Source organism: Diabrotica virgifera, chromosome 3, assembly GCF_917563875.1.
Source record: "Diabrotica virgifera virgifera chromosome 3, PGI_DIABVI_V3a".
In the NCBI taxonomy this organism is placed as follows: Eukaryota; Metazoa; Arthropoda; class Insecta; order Coleoptera; family Chrysomelidae; genus Diabrotica; species Diabrotica virgifera.
In genome coordinates, this window is record NC_065445.1 from 25,394,435 (window position 1) to 25,411,815 (window position 17,381).

Sequence of the window (17,381 nt, forward strand, 5' to 3'; positions counted from 1 at the left end):
TTAAATGTATATTTTTTTCCGCGACTGTTCAAATCTAAGGGTTCAAGCTTAAATAACGGGAAAGAGATGCATTTTATAACACTTAGGTACTAAATACTTGTCAAAGTACTAAGAAATACCTATGAAAAATAAGATCCAGAAAAAGTTGATAGTATCAAAATCCGCTCACCAATTTTCGTGAAAATGAATGGAGATTTACCGAAATCGAAGGTCATAGTTGATTTTTACCTTCAGCGACTGCACTATAGAAAGAAAATGGCAATTCAATAATTGAGATGCCTATATTTTGCGAACTCATAAATTATTAAACAATATATAGTCGACAAATAATTAATTTAAATTATTTTAAGTACAACCCTCTCTTAAGCCGGGAATATGGGATGATTTTCTTGCGAAGGGGTTGTAGTTCAATAATCGAAAGGCGCGTGATTTTAGAGTTTATTTTTAGAATATAAGCTATACGAATTAAACTACTATTAACTTTTTTGTAAAAACTTACAGTTTTTTAGTGATTTACAAAAAACCTCTTCAAAACATGCATTTTTTTCACAAATAATTAAAATCTTTGATCTTTAATAACTTAAAAAGTATTTACTTATTTTATTAACTTTATATAATAAATTTTGCTTTTAATTTGTTCTTTTATTGATTTGTGCAGTTATTTTTTATAAAATAATTTTCACCCCCGAGAAGGGGCGGTATCCACCCTCAGGGTAAAGGCGCAAGGTGGTACCATGTCACCTTTGTTTCTTGACGTATCCTCTAACCACTGACCAATTTTCGTGAAAATCGATGAAGGTTCACCGGAATTGAAGGTAATCGTTTATTTTTACCTTCAGTGACTGCACTATACAAAATAAATTGCAATTTACTGATCTAAATGCGCGTAATTTGGAAGCTTATAAATTATTAAATGATATGTAGTCGCCAAATAATTAGTTTAACGCATTTTAAGTACAACTTTCTCTTAAGCCGGGAAGATAAGGTGGTTTTCTGGCGAAGGGGTTGTAGCTCAATAATCGAAATGCTCTTGATATAATAGTTTATTCTTAGAGTATATAAGCTATAGGAATTATATTCGCAATACGATATATTTTAAGTTTTCTCAGCATCTTTCTCTTAAGTTAAATCAATTAAAGGGTTGTTTGGGGGTGAAGGGGATGAGCTCAAAAATCGAAACTATATAATTTCAAGAGCTCATAAATAGCTCGTAATTCTGCCGCAAAAACCGATTCAATATTCCTATTTTTAAGTAGTGGGGGGGGGCTGACTCAGCCCCCCCCCACTAGGGTATTAAATTCCTGCTCAATGGAACGAGCTCAAAATTTTTAGTTTGCGGAATATGAGAGCTCATAAATAGCTCATAAATCAGGGCTATTTGTTTTTTAATTTTTGCAAGTGGGGGGGGGCCAGCTCAACACGGGTGTCGTTCCCTAAACTCGACAGAACTGGCTAGTGATTGTAGAAGGTAATTTTCTTGTTTTTTGAGAATTTTGCCGAAATTGGCAAAATTACTAATTATTTAGTAATAATTATTAACTATTTAGAAATTATTTTTTTGTCGAATTGGCAAAATTATTGACTAAAATCACTAGCCAGTATTGTGTCTGTGTAGGTACATCCTTCTAATGGAAAAAAATATTTGAAGATTTTTCTCAAATTATGGATACCAAGAACATTTTCATTTATAACTCTTTTATTTTGAATTTGACAAATAAAAGATATTCTTCATAAAAAGCTCTTCATGTTCTAAGATCTATGATGCAACCATCATATATAGGGTGTCCCAAAAGTAGGGGAACGGTCGAATATTTCGCGAACTAAACATCGGATGAAAAAACTGAAAAATACGTGTTCAATCATTTTCAAAAATCTATCCAATGACACCAAACACCAACTCCCACTACACCCCCTGGAGGTGGGGTGGGGGGTAACTTTAAAATCTTAAATGGAAACCCCTAGTTTTTCTTGCAGATTTGCATTCGTTACGTAAAAGTAAGCAACTTTTATCAAAGACATTTTTTCGAACTGTGGATAGATGGCGCTATAATTGGGAAAAACGATTTATCCTGATACCATAGGTAAATTATAGAAACGGTCTAATATCTCGAGAAATACACTTCCAAATAAGAAACCAAAAAACAGGTTTTTAATATTTTTCGAAAACCTATCGATAAACACTAAACATGATCCTCCAACCCACCCCCTGGAGGTGGGGTGGGGGATAACTTTAAAATCTTAAATAGCAACCCCCACTTTCTATTGCAGATTCGAATTCGTCATGAAAAATTAAGCAACATTTATTCGAAACATTTTTTAAAAATTCTGATAGATGGCGCTAATAAATCGTATTTTTCCAATTAAAGCGCCATCTATCAACAATTCTAAAAAATGTTTCGAATAAATGTTGCTTAGTTTTTCATGACAAATCCGAATCTGCAATAAAAAGTGGGGGTTGCTATTTAATATTTTAAAGATACCCCCCACCCCACCTCAAGGGGGTGGGTTGGAGGGTTATGTTTAGTGTTATTCGATAGGTTTTCGAAAAGTATTAAAAAAATTTGTTTGGTTTCTCATTTGGAAGTGTATTTCTCGAGATATTAGACCGTTTCTATAACTTACCCATGGTATCAGGATAAATCGTTTTTCCCAATTATATCTATCCACAGTTCGAAAAAATGTCTTGAATAAAAGTTGCTTACTTTTACGTAACGAATCCAAATTTGCAAAAAATCTAGGGGTTTCCATTTGAGATTTTAAAGTTACCCCCCACCCCACCTCCAGGGGGTGTAGTGGAGGTTGGTGTTTGGTGTCATTGGATAGATTTTTGAAAATGATTGAACACGTATTTTTCAGTTTTTCGATCCGATGTTTAGTTCGCGAAATATTCGACCGTTCCACTACTTTTGGGACACCTTGTATAAAATTTTATTAATTTTATACGAGGTATATAAAAAATATGAATTTCGATCAAGAGTAAACTACCTTTATAGTTCATAACATTTAAATTAGAATGATATAATTGCACATTAAAACATAATTATTAATTCTAAACTACTTTTCATAATAGAAATTTTCCATATTATGAATTAAAATACGTAAATATACAAAGTTTTCGTCATGACAATCATTTTCAGCTTGTATGTAATGCATTTGGAAAAGTTCCAGTATCTCTTCATGAAAGATATTTCCTGAATCGTGGCATTCATTATATTCAGTTGCAGCAAATGCCTGGCAGCTTCAGGTAAGAAATTCGATGGTTTCTTGGGTTTGACATCCACATCGGCATTTGTCGTTTTGGACTTGGTAATAAGATATATTTTAGGAAATTTTTGGTTGGAATAACCTGATCCTTGGCGAGTAAGGAACCTTCTGTTCCAGGGAACACCGTATTGTCTATATAATCTTGGCTGGCTTCCTTAGGATGTTGCCCATGTAGAGGTTTACCCATCCTTCTTCTTCTTATGATGCCGTGCACCTATAGTGATACATACATAACATACGTCTGTTTTTTGCGGCATGGAGAAATTCGCTAGTGTTAGTTATGCCTGTCCAGTGCTTTATATTCCGCAGCCACGACATCTGTTTGCGACCTACTCCTCTCTTGCCCTCAATCTGTCTTTGGATGATTAGTTGAGGAATTGCGTATTTTTCCCCTCTCAGGATATGGCCAGGTATCAAATTTTTCGTGCCTTGATTAAGTTGAGCAACTCTCTCTCTCAGTATTTGCTCTTCTTAAGACTTCTTCACCCTATCTTTCCATGGTATACGGAACATTCTCCGCAAGGTCCACATTTTGAAGGCCTCCAACTTATTAATGGAAGGTATTTCCAACATCTATCTATGTCCCCATGCCGTATAATAATATGGATCATACATAGCCCTTAACCATTCTGTAACGGGGATTGAAGGAAAGATTGCAGTGACAAAGTATCGGTTTAAATTTAATAAAAGCTTGTCTTGCTTGTTCGGTACGACATTTTATTTCTTCTTGAGGATACCATTACTCATTCACCATCATTTCCAAGTACATATTTGAATGTTTTCACTTGCTCGATTGGAGCATTAACTACTTGCAGTTATACTCTGAAAAGTGAGCTCTTTCTTATTGGCATGCATTTGGTTTTTCCAGCATTTATCTTCAAGGTATTTATTTTATTTAGCATCAACTGCATATCATGTTGTCATGATGTCATCAACATGTGTCGTCGGCGTAAAGAAATGTTATTTATTGGGTACCCGTTGACCTTTATACCACAGTCAGTGCCTTCAAGTGCCTCTGCAAAGACATTCTCCACATAGAGGTTGAACAGCAAAGGAGACAAAATACACCCCTGTCGCACCTCTCTTAAAATTTCAAATTCATCTATGTTCGTTGATTTATTCAGCCTCAGTCCGGCGCGGATCTAGAAATTCATAATAGGGGGGGGGGGGGTCAGACTTACCTCAACGAATATTATATTTTCCAGATTTAGCCATACGACTCACACTTCTAAGAATAAAATACACTATATAATCCCAGATACCTACGGTATCAAAAGGATTGATAGACAATTCACGACTATTAATCTCACTGGTCGTTCTTTACCATAAAAATTAACCTTTCTACCATCAATGGGTAGGTACGCATGGATTATCTAGTAAAATAAAAATTGTAATATCTTTATTGTATGGCAAATTTGAAACGTGACTTTTCATGAGGATAAAATTTATACCCAGTGTAATGTATTTGCATTTTAAAACATCATTGGTGATATTTTAAAATGCAAATGGTTGTTTATGGTTCCACCGGTACCCAAACAAATGCGCCTGCAGATTATTTTTCAGAGAAGGGTGTTTTATTAGATTTTATGGCTTCTTTCAATCCTTTGGAAGCGGTTGTGTAATTTAGTGTTCTACTGATGGATTAAAGTTAACAGCAAAAAATAATAAATAATAAAAAAATACTTATAGACTATATACAATAGGGGGGTCCATGGACCCGTTGACCCCACCCCCCTGTATCCGCGCCAGGCCTCAGTCGTGCTCTTTTGACCCATTCAGGTGCGCATTTTTCCACCTTGGAAAGGTAGTATACTTATATGGGCGTTTCTGATTTCCTCATTTGTTTTCATCTGTTATAGTTTTCACTTTCAATTTGGCGTTGAAATCTGATATAACAGGCTTTAGTCGAGATCTTTGCCCTTTCATTGCTTTTGAGATTTTTTCGTATACATATTAATAATTGTGTGTTTTTAAGTCAGGAGTTTATAAATTGTATCGAAAAGTCTGACAAGCGCGTATTATTGGGTGCGTTCGGACGACCACAGCGACTAGAGAGCTGAGTAAACCGATAGCCTTCAGACGACAACGCTGGAAGTCAGCCGCTGAGAGATTTACTAAGCTTTCCCTTTCTGCGCTGGATACAACCACTTAGCCGATTTCTGCTGACAGTCAGCCGCTTGACAGAACGCACCCATTGTCTTGAGATAAATTTTGTATGATATAATATATAAATTATGTTTTAGTGTAAATAATGTTTAGTATAAATAAATTGAACATAAATGTAAATAAATTAAAATAAAAACTAAATAAAATAAGTGTTACAATCATTGCAGTATGTTACTTACCTTGAGTATATTATCGACGTCATGAGGAGCTGGTGTTGCAGAAGGTGAGGTCTGCCTCGGTCCAGCCGGTGCAGTTCCTTGACAATTCTGAAACAAAAAAAAATATTATGATTTAGGCTCTAGACAATAAAATACATAAATTAATTAAAAAACAAATAATGGATTAGACAGTAGTTACCGACTAAATGTTTTGTTTATTTGCTTGCACTAAACTTTTGCTTCAGAGTTGCAGAAAATAGAGAAAGATGGAGAAACTTCAAGCTTGCACGATGTACGTATCGGACAACCGACTCGGAAGAAGAAGATATGAAGACCTCTGATCCAAGGAGTAAATACTTTTTGGTTTACAATGTGGTGCATTAAATTAGACAATTTAATAGTTATGCTAGTAAGACCAATGACCACACTTATTTTATATATTTTCGGGGCGTATGATTGATTCTCCATTATGTAAATATATTTGCGACTATTTCACTAGACTATTTTTAACTGATAAAACGTCATAGCAACGCCACGTTTCCTACTGACAAAACTCCTTCCTGCCCGTGATTTCTCAGCGACAAAATTATGACAGATCCGTCAAGAAGGTGCCTGGTAATTTTATTGTTGTCAGTTTGACAAACGTCATTGAGGCGTAATCAATTTTGGACAGATATAATGAATCCAGACGAAAAATCAAGATTTGGATGCCAGTCAGGTGAAGAAATCAAAAAATTGGTTTCGGAAAATGTCCCATTGAACACGCAGAAGTCCAGAAGCTCTATTTGGACCCAATTTTCAAAGTTCCTACGGGTGAGAACCTTTACGCTTGAAAGATGTACTACCATAACGGAACTAGCAAAAATTCTCGATAATTATGCCTTTAACATGAAAAAAGGCAATGGCGAAGACTATAAAGAGTCGTCTGTAAAGTCAATGTGGAATACTACAGCAAAAATGGTACAAGAAAAATATTTTACAGAGTACTGCATAAAAATCGACCCTTTCACAGTTATATCTTTCAAATGTGCAAGGTTGGCCAAAGATACCAAGCGGAGGCAGCTTCAAAGTGTTCAAGAAAAAAGAAAAAAGAACTATTAAAAATCATCCAAAGCTACGACGAGGAAGCCCCGATGGAACACAAAAAAAGTTTTTCCACCTTTGCTCATTTGAACTTGCTTGGAGAAGCAATGAGGCCGTAAACTGCAAGATTCACTTTTTCCAGAAGGAATTTGATGTTATGGGAGAATTTACGGGCCGAATTGAATACAACAGCATTTTTTCCCAAACAAATCAAGGTGGTTCGAAAAGTTTGGCAAGCAGCGAATGGCTGGTAAGAAATTCATCAAGCGAAAGTTTATGCCCAGTTAGATTATTTTTGAAATTAATGGAAGAAGGGGACCAAATATTTTATCAGACAGAATCTTTCTTACCGTTCACCTAAACTGGAAGGATGGATCTTGGTTCAAAAACTGTCCACTTGGAATCAACACCGTATCTAAGTGGACAAAAATGTCAGCTGAAAAAATTGGAATAGACACAAAAAACATAAAATAACAAACCATTCTCATCGATCTTCAGCAGTGTCAGCCTTGTTCAAGCAAGGTGTTTCTGAACAGGAGTTAATTAAATTAACGGGTCACTCAAATGCAAGCTCTCTAAAACCATATCTGCAGCTGGATTCCAGCCACCACCAGAAGTTGATTGAAAATCTCAGAACAACAAATGAAGCTGGATCTTCGAGTTCCCAAATGCTACAGGTCAATAATACACAAAATCATGCTTTGGTAGAACAGAATGGACAAACTACTACATATAGCTTCGTTGATATGGTGGATTATTCGTCTCGTGAAATAGTCTTGTCGAATATCATTCAAGAGAAAATTATTTACCGGCAAAATTTTCTTCTGGTTTTATTCAAGTTTGTTGCCTTTTGACTTCCCTTATGAAATTTTGACAAAATCACTCGACTGACGTCTCGTGATTTAACTGTCAAAATTTAATTCGCGAAAATTCCAGGCAACTTTTCATACCAGTTGAAAATATTGCCACTAAAATTTGCTCTCTTATGATATTATATACGACAATTTTTTCTTGGTACACCAGCTGGTTTAATTGAGCTATTTTACAAATTTCAGAATCACGACGCTACTATTAAGAAGTATCGTTATGGGCAATTCTCACGACGAGGTCGAGGCGCGTGTTGAAGCGAGCTTCAAGTGGGTCCTAATTTAAACGTCGGCAAAGAGAGATGTAATATATATAATAGTGGAAAAGAAAGAGAACGCAGGTACCCTACAAGACGGTAAAATTAGTAATATTTACTTTGTGATAAAATGTCCCGAATATGTCCCGACGAATACAGGCAACCAAAAAGTTGACCGCCCTCAGTGGTGGACGGAATGGGACGTTTCGATGCCGCCGGTTCATCGCCGGCCGTTTCGATGCCGCCGGTTCATCGCCAGTCCATTTCATCGCCGTCATATCTCGCATTTCCTAGAATTCCTAATTAATACTAAAAATAACTAATAATTGTAACTGTCGAAAATTCGGAAATATATCAGGTAGCGATTAATTGACTGGCGATGAATCGGCCGGCATCGGCATCGAACTGGCGGCATCGAGACGGCGGCGATGAAACGTCCTAGACTTGTGGTGGAGATAAAAATATTAGTTGGTTTTTTTAATTCTCACAATGATAAAAATTAGAACAAAACGTAGTTTGACCATAAAATTACCACGCCACTGATCGTACCCTCGGCTGACAAGACATCCACACTATCCACAGGCTAATAAATTTTAGCATTTGGTGTTATTTTAAGGGTCATAAATACCAAATTTTGACAGAAATTTCTCTATCTCTTCTTGCCTTTAATATTTTTCACGTTGGGTTGAATCCCGTCTTCAGTTTTTATCTTTTTCTGTTACATTTTTTTATTTCACTCATAATGTCGCAACACGCTCTGTCAGTTTTCCTCTTTAGGTAGAACAAAAACGAGACCTAAAGTGGCATAGGCGTAACCAGGGGGTGGTTTTGGGGGTTATAACCCCCCTTTTGGATGTACTTTGTGCTCTATATACGCTTAACACCATTATTATTCCATACCCCCCAGAGACCTTCAAGTAGATGTAACTCCCCCCCCTTAGGATCATCCTGGTTACACCTCTGCAAAGTGGGAACAATTTTCACTCATAGGACTCATAGGAAAAATTCTAAAATGTAAAGTCGACACAGTTATTAAAACTTACTTATACAAATCCATAACAAGAAATTGATTTTTCTCGATAAATCTGGTGTTATTCGCCATACAAATGTGCAATGCCACACATAAAACAACTTTCGAACACTGTTGTTATTTTAAACGTAGAATAACTTTTGTTCCTACATTGTTTCGCGTTTATCTAAAACCATGAATTACTATAGTCGCATTTTGCGGCCATTTCCATTTTAGAAAATCGTAATTTCCGATCATAGGAATTTATTTCCCACATATCAGAGGCTTAAACAATTATTGGTTAAAATAGATTCGACTACTTTCGAATAAAAATTGGTCATGGCTTGATAGCTATATTATGTTGATAAATTCCCAGTATTGTTCGGTAGTGTTAACTGCGTATCTCTGTAACAACCTATTTTAAGCAACAATGAACTTGTTGTTATCGAGTAGGTGTAGGAGCAGAGAGGGACTGGCACAATATAGCTCATTAGGGTTTTGTTTGTTTTTATACAGGTTGTAACAAAAAGATGGGGCATAAATTAAATCACATATTCTGGGATAAAAAATAGTTCTGTTGAACCTAACTTACCTTAGTACTAATGTGCATATAAAAAAGTTACAGCGTTTGAAGTTACATGAAAATCGATTTTTTTAATACATATATCGAAAACTGTTAGAGATTTTATGTTGAAAATGGACATGTGGCTATCTTATGGCAGGAATATCTTAGAAAATAACAGTGAAGTTTGTGCACCCCATAAAAATTTTGGACAGCTTGTGTATTAGTGGACCCTAATATTTATTGTTCGTCCGCTATAACTTTTCCCATGCGTCATGATTCATTTTCAAAACAAATTAAGTCAAAACATAAGTGAAACGAACGTCGATGTGTATATACATTTTGTACACTGTATACTATATACTACACACATCGGCGTACGTTTCACTTTGTTTTGACTTAATTTGTTTGAAAATGAATCGTGACGCATGGGAAAAGTTATATCGGACGAACTATACGTGGCATTGGATCCGAGCTTGACATGTAACACCGTTGCCATATCCTCTATTTTTTCATACTATCACCTTATATAAAGTTTCATTATAAAATAGTTTTGAAACACCAATTAAGTAAAGTTTTTTAATACAAAAAGTTCAAAAGCGGCATTTTAAATCAAAGTTAATTAAAATTGTTATAAAAAAGAAGATCAACTGATCAAATAAAAAAGATCAATGAAGATAAACTGTGTAAATGTTTTTAAATCAAAGATAATGTAAATTGTTATAAAGAAGTAGATAAATAGATAAATCAAACAGATGAATGATTATAATAAATTATTTTTATAATAATAAATCTTAAAAAATTCTTATAAAATTATTCTATTATTTTTGTAGGTAGGTACATTTAACATTGATTGAAATTATGAAAGAAATAAAAAAACTATGGCAACACTGTGACGCACAAACATAAGATTCAGATGTAGATAACGTAGGGTGAAGTAATATACAACCTGTCCAAAATTTTATGGAGATTTTGTTCCAATCTTCTTGTAGTGCCTATCTGTTTCGGATGTTGGCGACCATCATGGCAATCTGTATTTTGCACACTGCTGCTCTGAAAAGATTTGTGGTTGTTATGTTGAACCACGTACGTAGATTTTTCAGCAAGGAAATCCTTCGCCTTCCTGGTCCTCGCTTTCCTTCTACTTTTTCCTGCAAGATTAGTTGCAGCCGCCCATATCTTTCACTGTTCCTCATGATGTTACCAAGGTATTCAATTTTGGCTGTTTTATTGTGTTTTAACCGCTTTTTTTTGAATTCTAAGTAGTAATTACACGAGAGCTCTAAAATTTTTTTGACACTTTGACAGTTTTAATTTTACGACCCGTAGGGGACTGAAATTATGTCAAAGTGTCACGAGGGCAAAACAAATCAATAATTTGAGAGCTCGAGAGTAATTCGGTAAGATTATTTCATGAATAAAACAGTCTTTCTAAACCATTTTAACTAATATTTTATTGATATTTTCACCTGAATATTTGCTAAACCTGTTTCTTGGTGTTCTCTGTGACAAGTTGTAAAACATTAACTGTCATTAATGTCACTGAATGTTCATTTTTGCGTAGTAACGAAGGGCATCTGACGTAATGCTTGACGACCGGAAATTATCAAAAATTATCGGCATTAATATCACAAGAGAGTGAGAATAAATTGACAATAATGCGACCATTTTTCGAAAACTTGTCTGACAAGAGACACGAGAGCCCGCAGGGCTCGAGTGGCTATTGCCCAATAACAACAAGTTTGAGAAAAAGTGGAGCATTATCTTCTTATTTATTCTTACTGTTGTGTCATATTCGTAAGGTTCTTTCTTAATACATCCAGACGGATCCCACGTTTGTGGGTGTGTTCCCTTAAACACCCCCAAATGTTTGTGTACGTTCCAATTAAATTACTATTGTGGTACCATTAGTTATACACAATGTTTTTAAAACGTTTTTGCCTCTTAGTAATTTTTCCATAAGCCAGTTTTTATCGAGATATTTTGAACATTTGTAAAATCCACCACATATTTTTAAATTCGCATTTTAAAAATCAGGTGGGGTCCCCATGACCCCTCAACACCAGTTACGGATTCAAACGACAGAAAGTTGCGCATAGATAACTGTAATTCACCCGCAAGATAAAATTTATTGAAAAATGGTACAGGATATAAGGCAAATATTATTTGATTAATATTCATTTGCTTAAGTTTCAGTTTTGACCTTCTATCCCTTCCACCCACTATAAATATACGCTTTGACCGTTAAATTCAGTTAAACACATATTAGTATACATATACCCCGAAAGCTCGCCTAAAATCAACACATTAACATACTTCTGAACATGGTTTTTAACATGATGAAAAAAGTGATTAATGACCCGCATTTTACATAATGGCCCAAATATGAAAAGTAACCCTAAAATTACTCGTTTTCCCGAACTTCCGTGTTTACTTTTCTCGGCGCCTTGTTAAAACTTAACGAGGAAAATTGACTCTTTTATCGGGGCCGAACTAAACGCTTTCGAGCTAGAGAAGATAATTCCGTCGAGATATGAAAACGTTATTGAAATGAGCCCACGTTTACTATTCTTTCTTTTTTTTTTTAAATGTTCGTCTTTACACATTATCATTAACCTTTAACTACACGCGCTGGCGTATTTTGTACGCCAGATATAAGAATTCTACTGCAAACATGTTTAAAAATTTAATTTTTGACCTTGTTTATCTATCTAACCTATCACTGGAATGTGCTTTACAATTGGTTTTAGTTTAGTTAAAATCGGCGTTCTGAGAAGATCGTTATTACCAGTTTATTATTTGTTGTTTCCGGTGGTGTACAAAATACGTCACGATTGTAGTAATATAAGTACATCTTTCAATTGTTTTTTTAGTCATTATGGCCCAAAATATATTTTTCTTTATAAATAATACTTTTTCTCATGTAAAAAATCACATTTCAAAAATTTTTTATTAGTAATTTTATTTTTCAAGCGATGACATTCCAGTTAGAAATCCCAATTGACACTGAGAAGGAACTCCAAGCATTCGCTGATGCCGAATAAGGTTTATAAAAAGCAACTAAATGTATTTTTTCAAAAAAAAATTAACAAGACCGTGTGTAATTAAACGTGTATATGTGTTTTAGTGTATTTTCTTGTGGTGTATAAAGTACGTCACGCGTGTACTTATGTTACAACTTGGTGCGCGGGTAGTTAAAGGTTAACTAAATGCAATGATATACAGAGTGAGTTTTATATATGGAACGCCTCAATCATCTCGAGTAAGGGTTTTGTGATGCGGCCGATATTATGGTGGAATTTACATTGTTGTCAGATCTTCCGTTTTTCTGAAATTTCTCATTTCAACTGGAACACCCTGTATATTTTTTGCGTTTTGAAGTCCTTAAGAAATACTGATTATTTGTTATGTAATGCATACCCAAATGCCATAATTTCGGAGTTATTGCTACATTTATTTAAATAATTCTTTTTAATCATAAAAATCAATTTTTTCGATCCGGGCAGATATTTTACATTTTTTGGACCATTCGGAACGAAAAAGGTCTCTTGTAATTTTTCTCTAAAGTTGGTCGTTTTTGAGGTATAAACAAATTAAAACTGAAAACAAAAATAGAAATGACAATTTTGAAGGCTCAAAAACACAAGCAAAAACATATTATACTGAAATTACGAAGTGCCTAAATTCCAGTTCAAACCTTCTTTCCATCAGCTCCCGTTAAGAATTTTGACATGTTTTATTATAAAATATTTTTTTTAATTGTAGCGCTTATGGCATGGGCGATCGGGCTGCGTTTAAATCACAATATGGGTGAGGCAAATAAAGGGCCTATTAGAAATATCTCGAGAACTAAAGGTAACGGAATCATGAAAATTTGAATTAAAGGGTTTTGAAGAGTCATCTGTTTAATGAAAATATTTTCATCTATTTGTTACTCCCGGTTATACCGAAAGTTGCTTATAACTTCGTTTTTTTAAATGGGACACCCTGTATATTTTCACATTTTTGGATTCTCTTCGATGTCTTCTTTCTTAAAATATGAGGTTTTGTAATGATATACAGGGTATTTTAAAAGATAATTACGTTTTTTTATTAATTTCGTAGCAACATTCACACCCTGTAGAATTGTAGTAGTTTGACATCTAAAACTCTACTTACGTTCAAATGATTTTTAATATAGTCTACTATTGTTAAGAATCATTAGTATAGCTAAATTTTTAATTTTAGTATACAGGGTTGGTCGAAACTCGGAATGAGTATTTTCTGAGTTTTCTTAAATGGAACACACCCTGTATTTTAGTATTGTAATGAAATGATATTTTGTGGTACTTTTTTATTTCTTAAGCATTCCCTATTAGTGATGTAACGAATATCATTTTTTGAACATTCGCGAATACGAATGCGAATGCGAATATCTGCTACCGACATTCGCGAATGCGGATGCGAATGCGAATGTTCAATTTTTTTAAATTTGTTTTATTTTTGTAATGTTTCCTAAATTTATAATGAAAAGTGAATTGATATTTAGTGTAAATCAATCTGAATCTTAAGCTTTATTACATAATACCAAATAATAAAAAAAAGTGAAGGCTGATAATGTGATTAGGATACAAGGTTAAGTTCTATCTATCTATTGCCCTTCATTTGTCCAAAGTTGAACGTAGGCCTCCCCTTATTTTTCCACTCTTCTCGGTTCAGTACTAATGCTGTCGATCTGGTCCCTGCGTATCTTTTTAGGTCATCCGACCATCTCGCCTGTGGTCTGTCCCTCTCTCTTTTGTAGGCCCAAGGTCTCCATTGAGTTATCGCTCCATTCCATCTTTCGTCTCTTTGTCTGCTGTTGTGTCCTGCATATTTCCATTTGAGAGTAGCTGCATGTTTGAGGTTAAGTTAACTTTTCTTAATAAATAAAAAAAGATGAGAAGTGAATAGATTTTGATTTTATTAAAATATATTATCTTAAAATTATTTCTTTTTTGGTTTTCATATTCGCAAAACATTCGCACAAATTTTGCGAATGCGGATGCGAATGCGAATATGCAAAAACATGCGAATATTCGCGAATGCGAATGCGAATACGAATATTCGTTACATCACTATTCCCTATACCTAACTGCTTTAATTTGTACTTAATTGTTAATCGCACCAACAATCTTAACTACGTAGGTATTTTGATAGATAAAGCATTATTGGTAATTTTAAGGATCAGTCTGGACTAATAGGTATGTATTTATTTCTGAAAAATTATTTGTGATTCAGTATTTTCACGGCCAGCCTAATAAAATTTTGTGTATTTTTTGTTGCAATTAATGTTTAGCTTGAATCACCAATAACTCACAAATTAAAGCAGTTAGGTATAGAGAATATGTACTTATAAAATAAAAAAGTACCATGAAATATCATTTCATTACAATACTAAAATACAGGGTATTCCTTTTAAGAAAACTCAGAATATATTCATTCCGAATTTCGACCAACCCTGTATACTAAAATTTCAAAATTAGCTATACTAATGATTCTTAAAAATAGTAGACTATATTAAAAATCACTTGAACGTAAGCAGAGTTTTTAATGTCGAACTATAACAATTCTACAGGGTGTGAATGTTGCTACGAAATTAATATAAAAAAACGTAAATATCTCTTAAAATACCCTATGTAATATTACAAAACCTCATATTTTAAGAAAGAAGATATTGAGGAGAATCCAAAAATGTAAAAATATACAGGGTGTCCCATTTTAAAAAACGAAGTTATAAGCAACTTCCGGTAAAATATTTTCATTTAATAAATCATCCTTCAAAACCCCTTTATTCCAATTTTCATGATTCTGTTGCCTTTAGTTCTCGAGATATTTCTAATAGGCCAGTTATCTGTCTCACCCTATATACATAGTACTTATTAGAAATATGGGTTTTCAAAAATAGAATGTTATTTTCCATCCGCATGGAAACGTATTGCGTCATTTTAAAAATATCCATAAGAACTCACATAACTTTTTAGATTCAACCTTTGTTCACCTCATTTCTTGAAATCTTGAATCTTTAAAAAAGAAAGTAACATCAAAACAACTTCAATAATTTTGTGTGGGCGACTCTAAACAAAAAGATCCCACGAAAGACGTCTTATTATATTTTATCAGACTTCATTTTACGTTAGAGAAAAGGCATTATTTATTTTCTTACTTTATCAATTCCAACTTTTACAAAATAAATTTTTCACGCAGAAAAGTCACACAAAAAACTAGTTTATTAATTTTTAACGTATAGGTACACTTAAGTTAATAGGTCTGGATCCCGCGTATGAAAAAAAAGTTGATTAATAACAAGCTGAAAATTTGTTAATAGCTTAAGGGTGTCTAGTCGGACAAACTTTGATATATGGGAACACTGGAACAGGGGAAGTTTTAATTGTGGAACAGGTTAAAAATTTGGAAGGGTCATACCACGAAAACGGCACATGTATTTTGTCCGACAGAACAGACTTAAACTCTCCGAACAGAGATTAAACTCTCATGCAAGAATCAGACTGCTATTTATCACCAAATGGGTGTTTTAATGAGTGGAACATGTAGAATATTTCAAATGCCAGGAATGATGACAGGTGATAAATAGCAGTCTGATTTTTGCCAGAGAGTTTAATCTCTGTTCGGAGAGTTTAAGTCTGTTCTGTCGGACAAAATAAATGTGCCGCTTTCGTGGTGTGGCCGTTCCAAATTTTTAACCTGTTCCACAATTAAAACTGCCCCTGTTCCAGTGTTCCCATATATTAAAGTTTATCCGACTAGACACCCTTAAGCTATTAACAAATTTTCAGCTTGCTATTAATCAACTTTTTTTCATACGCGGGATCCAGACCTACAAGGCAAGAATAAAATTGATATCAAAATGAATAATTTTGACAGATTGTACAAATAGTATTAGGATTGCTTTTTAATTTTCTTTTTAAAGAAGACTTTTGCTTTTTAAAGACACAAAAATTATAATAAATATTTTTACCAAAATCACCAATATATTTTTCACACTTTATTTGCACTGATACATACGAAGCAAATAACTTCAGACCTAGAACTTCAAAAATCTATCGCAGAAAGGCAGAACCAAAGTTAAATAAAAAATGTGTAAAATTTATGGCGTCGTTTAACTCGTAATAATCGCCTCGATTTAAATAACAAAAGTTTTATATCGGAATGCATGGATGAGTTTTTAACAGGCACTTAAAATTATTTAGAAGGAATGTAAACCTTGTCCCAGAAAGGCGAAAGTCGTTAAAAAATTGACGGCTGTTATGGAGGGCATTACATTATGGAGTTATTGGGCATTTTTACTCATTCAAGGAACCAATAAATGTACTTAGTATGTGTCGTGAGTTGTGTAAATTGAGGGATCATTTTCAAGATGATTCAATGGTTCAAGATAACATTCAAAAGTTTATAGACTGTTCGTAATTACACCACAATGTATCCAATGTTTATATTATCGCTTTTTATAAGTAACTTATCTAGTATCAAAATATCATCATCATCATCACCATCATCACCACCACCTTTGGCTCGAAAATCCTTTGTGGATCATCGGCTTTTGGCGACCTGTTACCATCTTGTGATTTTTAATATCCGTAAGTTGGTGACTGGTGTCACCAAGAGAAAATAGAAAAGTAGATGTGTGGATGTTTCACTGATATACAGGGTAGCGAGAAAGTATGGAAACACGATAAAACCGCTAAAACGATTTTTATAGATTTTGGTGGGTAAAGCTGGCTACAGACTATGCACGATTCGCGATTCGTGATGCGCGATGCGTGATTCGTGGTAGTGCGTAGTAATTCGATATCAGCTCGCTACACACTATGCACGATTCGCGATTCGTAATGCGCGATGTCTGGCCTGATTCATCGCAGTTTCAAATTAGTTCACTGAGTGTAAGCACCAGCATCAGATATAATAATTTTTAAATTGTATGTATTTATACATATTTCTGCACTGAAAATATGGAGAGTGACGATGATGTGGCAATAG

General features: G+C 34.2%; 1 protein-coding gene across 6 annotated transcripts in view; it reads right to left on the minus strand.

The window, feature by feature from the left end:
- Positions 1-17,381, minus strand: part of LOC114349504 (AF4/FMR2 family member lilli) — a 692,430-nt gene that overhangs the window by 226,718 nt on the left and 448,331 nt on the right. For all 6 annotated transcript variants that reach the window (XM_050647824.1, XM_028299898.2, XM_028299899.2 and 3 more), the window contains one exon: positions 5,610-5,696. In XM_050647824.1, coding sequence (XP_050503781.1) covers positions 5,610-5,696 — 87 coding nt within the window. The remainder of the gene's footprint in view (positions 1-5,609; positions 5,697-17,381) is intronic.